At 54.3% G+C, this 6,457-nt stretch overlaps 1 protein-coding gene across 1 annotated transcript in view; it reads right to left on the bottom strand.

The window, feature by feature from the left end:
* HMCN2 (hemicentin 2) overlaps positions 1-4,100 on the bottom strand; it is a 164,954-nt gene extending 160,854 nt beyond the window's left edge. Inside the window, exon 1 of the mRNA XM_037728076.1 lies at positions 3,760-4,100. Within this exon, the coding sequence (XP_037584004.1) occupies positions 3,760-4,012 (253 nt within the window). The 5' untranslated portion in view covers positions 4,013-4,100. The remainder of the gene's footprint in view (positions 1-3,759) is intronic.
* Positions 4,101-6,457: the final 2,357 nt, after the last annotated feature.

The following is a 6,457-nucleotide window of genomic DNA, read 5'->3' on the forward strand; positions in this document are numbered from 1 at the left end:
CCGGGAGGTGGAGGTTGCAGTGAGCCGAGAGGGAGCCGAGATAGTGCCATTGCATTCCAGCATAGGTGACAGAAGGAGAATCTATTTAAAAAAAAGTGAGTGCTGATATGTCCATTGCCCTGATTTGATCACTATACATTATATATATGTATTGAAAAAACATGCTCTGCCTCATAAATATGTACAATTATTACGTAAAAAAAAAAAAAGAAAGAAAAATGTGCAAAGAAACTGACAGTTTACAAAAGAAGAAATTCACACCAAAAATATCTAGTGAACACTTGAAAGACACATTGAACCTCACTAGTAATCGAAACAAGAAGATATCACTTTCCATTTTGGAATTAAAGAAATGTGTCTATATTAATTTCCAGTGTTGGGCATGGCTGCACTGAAACGGGCCTCTAAAATGCTTCTGGTGGAAGTTCCACCTCCTGAAACAATCTAGAAAACAACTTGAAGAGTCATCCACCCACTCGGTGTGTTAAAAATGGCCTAGGAATTCCACTTCGAGGAACTTAAGCCTACATAAAAACCAATGAAAGATGCAAAGATTTTATCAAGAGAATGTTTTAGTGACATTAATAGAGAAAAACTGAAAACAACCTAAATTTTAGCACCAGATCTTGGTTTCTACTACCATTTAAAAAAAAAAATGAACCAGGACTCTTTTGAAACGATTAGCACATTTCTAACTTTTCCGCTCTGGGAACATACAACTTTTTAATTTAGAAACTGTAAAAAATATTTCCAAAGCACAGATCTCAGTCTGTCTCCAAGCATGTACAGTCCAGAACCACCGCTGTTTGCTCTGCACCCGCCTCTTGGGGTTTAGGAGAGGGGCTTCCTTCAAGGAAACCCTCCCAGCATGCAGCTCTGGGGCTGGAAAAGACAGCCACAACCCCTATTTCTCACGCTCCTCTTCCACCAATGGGGATTCTATTTGCGGATTCAAAAGACACAGCCAGGCCTAAATCACAGCTCCAAACTGCTGCTCAGAAGCCCTCGATGACTGTTCACAGCCCATAGAAGGAAAAAGAAAACCAATTCCACTAAGACATCAGCCCTGCAGTCACGGCTGCATCCAATCTTGCTCCCCACCACCTTTCCCGCTCCATTCCTGCCATGCACACGCAGCTCCCACACATACCTGTCCCTCCACATCAGCCCTCCTGTCCACCCCCCAGGTCCTTACCCAGCCAGCTCCACACGCCCCAGGGAGTCCTCTGTCCTGCTGTGTGCCCAGCACCTGGCATCTGCCAGGCAAACGGCCAAAACCCTGTAAACATTCACTCATGCTGCTTCCTCAGGGGGTCTTTCCTTAGTCCTCTTCCTTGCTTACTTGCCCATGCCCGGGAGTTGACACCTTAGCCCCACGTGTCACCGTCTCCTCCCCACCCGGCCTGTCTCGGAGAGCTGCCAGCCCTGGGGAATGAAGCCTGTCCCCTTCACACCGTGAGCCTCCCTAGGCTCTACACAGAACGAGGGCTCCATGAGGCTGAAGTCTCCCCGACGTCTGAGCCTGGGGGTGTCACTCGAAAGCTAATGTGGGGACCGGGGATGGAGGACTGGTTTTTTGTTTCATAGAGGATGGAGTGATGGGCTGAGCCTGGTGAGAGCTGGAGAGCTGCCTATCAGCTCAGTGCCTGGAGAGGACAGGCAAGGGAGGAGCAGCAGCGGGGCTTCCTGAGGCTCGTGGCCACAGAGGAGGCGGCGAGGACAGCCTCAGGAGCCCTGGTCTGGGCTTCAGGACATGACATCTGGCTCCAAAAGGCTGCTATCCTGCCTGGCCACTGGAGCCACACATTTCAGAGACAAATGTGGGTTATGATTCAGGAATGACGTCATCCTGGCAGGAGGCCTTGGGGAAGTCTCCTCAGTGTCCTGAGCCTCAGTTTCTCCAACTATAAGATAAAGGGGTAGATATGATGGTCTCTAAGCTCCTTCAGTGTGATGTCTTTGGAAGCCCCAGAGGAATTCAGAAAAGGGGTGAGAGAGCTGGGGAGATGGAGGGTGACCTGCGTGCTAGCTCAAGTGCCAGAGCACACTTCACAGCCCAGCTCCTCACGACCCCACAACCTGCCTGCCCCTGACTGCAGGGCAGAAGCTGTCCATCTGATGTTCCTCGAAATCTTTGTCCAGAGCCCTGGCTTCCCAGCTTTGATCTGCAGAACCATGAGGTGCCCAGAACTCCTGGAAGCAGAGGGGCCTCCAAACCCCCAGACCACAAACTCAGCCTGAAGCCTAAGGAGAACGATGTCTTGCCAAAGTTTTGTCCGTTTTCTAAGAACCTGTAATGATAGTGATTAATAAATGCAAATCCTTCTGAAAGGACTTGCTAACTCACACAGCCAATGGCCACTGTCTATGTCCTCAGCACAAGAGCACTCTACAGTACAGTTTTGTTAGGAATTTGGTTTTTTGTTTTGTTTTGTTTTTGTTTTTGTTTTATAAAGCTATCCTTGACAGAGGGGTGAATGCTGGAGAGATGTGATAAAGCAAAATAGGACTCAGAGGCTCTCAGTGGTAAGCAAAGGCTGTTCAATGTACATTTCTCCCCATTTTACCATAACTTTACAATTTTTAATTAAAAAACGGGGGGAGGCTGGGTGCAGTGGCTCATGCCTGTAATCCCAACACTTTGGGAGGCTGTGGGAGGATCACTGAGGCCAAGAGTTTGAGACTAGCCTGGGCAATAAAGAGAGACTCCATGTCTACAAAACATTTTTAAAAATCAGCCAGGCATGGTGGTGTGTGCTTGTAGTCCCAGCTACTTGGGAGGCTAAGGCAGGAGGATCGCCTGAGCCCAGGAGTTTGAGGCTGCAGGGAGGCATGATCACAACACTTCACTCCAGCCTGGGTGACAGATTCTGTCTCAAAAAAAAAAAAAAAGAAAAAGAAATAGAAGTTGGGGAAAGCAGTCCTGCTCCTCATGGCTGGGAACCTGCAGCTCACTTGGCAACTGCTCCCCCTGTGACTCCACAGTGGAGCCGCCTAGGGACACTTTCAAGGGCGCCCCTAACACAGAGCTATGAAAAGAGGTTAAATAGGGACCGTTTCAAGGACACCCCTAACACGGAGCTGCAAGAAGAGGTTAAAGGGGAAGCAGAGGTCCAGCCTGCAGGGATGAAGGAGCTAGGGCATGACTCATCTGCGAGAACACAGCAGGTGGAGGTCACCGGGCCAGCGCAGGAGGGGCGCTGCTCTTTCCCCGGGGAAGACAGGCAAGGCAGCAAGAACAGCAACGGTGAGTCTGCTCCCCACTGCGGGGTCCATGGTGGACCCCATTTCGTCCCAAAGCCTGCCTCTGGGAGCTGTTCCGGTCTCCAAGCCTCTGCTGGGAGGGAATTCTAAGAATTAGCCAAAGGGAAAACCCTGCAAAAGCTCGCGGTGTCCCAAGTCCTCGACAGGAACACCTCATTTCAACATCTCAGCACATGTGGCAGGCCGTCCTCATCATTTCATAGGTAGGGCCGGCCAGGCGCAGGAAGGTGAGGTCCCTTGCTGAAGTCTCACCACGGCGCAGGACAGCCGGGAGAGCAGGTTCCCTGGGCGAGAGAATGTTCAGGGGAGGGAAGGGGTGGCTGCAAGTAGTGCCCAGGTGCCCAGGGTCCCCACGGCACAGGTGTGCCGAGAAGTTGTGCCCGCCAAGCGGCAGCGCAGCCCACAACATGCAGATTCGTTCGGGGCCAGGCCAACTGAGGGGGCCGGGCAGGTGAGCGCACCGCGAAGGGGGCGCCCAGCGGGCGGGGGCGCTACCTGGGTCGTGGAAGGGCACCAGCGCGTAGTTGACGATGGCCTGGCTGCGGCGGCTCAGGCTGCGTTCGAGAATGCGCGAGGCGCCGTCGATCACCTGCATCAGGTCGTCCCACATGGAGCCAGTGACGTCGAAGACGAAGGCCAGGGTGGCGTCCCCCGTGGTGGGGAGCATCGCCGTCCCAGGCGCTCCTGCCACCACCGCTGCCGCAGAGACCGTGGTCAGCAGCCTCAGGAGGCGCGCCCCGGGCATCATGCTGAGCACGGCTCTGCGGTAGAGGCGCAGGTCGGAGCGAGAAAGCGAGAACGGTCGCCCCGTGCACACAGCAGCTGCAGCCGGTGCCTCTCTCCGCGACAGGAGCCAGTGCGAGGGATAGGGGCACACGCGCGGTGGGTCCCCCTGCTGGGAGCCCGAGGCGGGTCCTAGAGCCCACCCCGTTCAGGGTCACTGGCCCGCCTCCTCCGCTCCCCCCACCATGACTCAAACTTTCCCAGCCCCACTGTTCTCCCGTCCAGATCCGAGGTTAGGGGAGGACGCTGGGCGGACGGCAGAAGGGAGCTGGGGCCCCAGCCAGGGCGGCGAGGAATGGGGACATGCAGGATGCAGTGGACACCTGCGCCTCCCGCTGATGGCACGCCACGCTGCAGGGGCGGAAAAGAAGGAGGGGGAAACGCTACCCTCCAACCCCAGCTCCCCCCACCCCTGCCTGGCCAAGGCGGACCCTGGCTTCTGCAGTTCCCTCCACCCAGTGCTGCCACAACATCCCCCACCCCTGCCCCCTAACACACACACAAACTCCGCCATGCCTTTTCCTTCTACTGGGTGGGCTCTCTGCTTCCCGGTTATTCCAATCATTACTGTTGTTATAATCAACAAGAAGTCTTGTTGTTAATCACATTCTAAGCATTTTCAGTTATTCGCTGGAAGGCTGGTGGCAACCCTAAAGTGAAACACGACCCCTAAACCCATTTTACAGATGAGCAAACTGAGGCTCCGAGAGGTGAAAACATTTGCCCCAGGTCACTCAGTTCTCAAGCAATGAAGACAAGATTAGAGACCAGATCTAGAAAGACTCCAAAGGCCCAGGCTTTGCTGCCTCCCTTGTGTTAAAAGACATTGTCACCAGTCACCTGGTGACTCCAGAAGATAAGGGCTACCCTCCTGCCCATCCACCTCCCCAGCCCCATGGGCTGCTTGTGCGGATGCTGTGTCCCACCTGAGGTGCTTCCCCGGGCTGGGTTCAGTCTCCGGCCCCCCACAGCACTGCCGCAGATCCAGATGGGCTCAGGCATGGCTGCTCATCTCAGGCTGTGTTCTCGGGACCTGTTTCACGCCTCTCTCCCCGCTGGCCTATGAGCCACTTGAGGGCAGGGCTGGTCCTTGGTCTATACTGGATGAGCCCCCAGTTCCCAGCCCAGACCCAAGCACGTGGTGGGGAGTCACTAATGTTGCCTAAATAAACAAATGGCAGCTTTTGTGGATATGCCTGGTTTTGAGTCATGTGAGAGAAGGTAGCTAACCCCCTCAGTCCCTCCTCTCAGAGCTCTGTGCTCCCAGAGACATGGCTGAGGGCACTGGGTCTGTGAGTCAGGGCTGGCGGGGGCTTTCTTGAGCCCCTGTCCCCTCAGAGTCCTCAGCCAGGAAGCCCCCCACCCTAAGCTCCTCTTTCCCCCATGGTCTCAGCTCAGACTTGTCTCTGAGGCTGCTTCTCAACCCCTGACTTGCAGCTCACATTTCTCTGAGCTCTGTCCTGGCTCTGACCCCACGCATGTCATGTCTGTGGGTCTGCCCCTCCCACTCTGACCGTAAGTTCTATGGCAGAGATGCTGTGCCTGGCATATGGTACGTGCCTAAGGAAGGTCTGCCACCTGAATGGGGCAGCAGGCATCAGAGAAGCTTGGCAGCTGGGCGTTGGTCACAGTGGGAGGCAGCACACATCCCAGGGACTCCGTTCTAGCCGACAGCTGGGGTCCCAGGGAAATGGTCTCCCACAGAGCTACCTGTCTCATGGGATATAGTGTGACCAGGCGCCCAGACCCAGCAAGGGAGTGGAACTTGCACCCACCCAAGTTCAACGGAAGCTGAGTCACCTGCGCCTCTGAATGCTGGCTCTTTAAATCTCCCTGGGCTAAGTCTGTGATTGCCCCCAGAGTCTGGGCAGGGCTGGGCCAGCTGTTGGAGAGAGAAGAGAGGCCCCAGCTGTGGGGAGGCAAAAGCCAATGGGAGCCAGGAACCAGGCAGGACTCACAAAGGGTGACATTCCAGGCACAGTGCAGTGAACATTTGGGGACAAGGTCCTTCAGTCATTCACACCACAAAGATTTGCTGAGCCCAAGCTGTGGTCAGGCACTCTGCTAGGCAGTGAGAGCAGCTGGCGGGGTGGGGGAGGGGGAGATGAAGATGCAGAAGACATGCTTCCTACCCCAGGGAGAAGAGACATGTAAACAAATAATTCTAAGTCAATGAGATAAGTGCTAATAGAGGAATTACCAAGAGCTCTGGAAGCTCAGAGGAAGGAGTGGTTGAGCCTAAGAGGTCAGAGGAGGCCACAGAACGAGGCTGAGAAGTCTTAAAGAACAAGCAGGGAAGGGTATTTGAGGAACAGGAACAGCATGTGCAAAAGCAGGAAGATCTGAGATCCCTACTGGCAGGCAGTCCTGCATAACCAGCCAGGGGATGGCAGAGAAGTTCAGAGGTGGA

This window comes from Cebus imitator, unplaced genomic scaffold (genome assembly GCF_001604975.1).
Source record: "Cebus imitator isolate Cc_AM_T3 unplaced genomic scaffold, Cebus_imitator-1.0 Scaffold254, whole genome shotgun sequence".
NCBI classification, from domain to species: Eukaryota; Metazoa; Chordata; class Mammalia; order Primates; family Cebidae; genus Cebus; species Cebus imitator.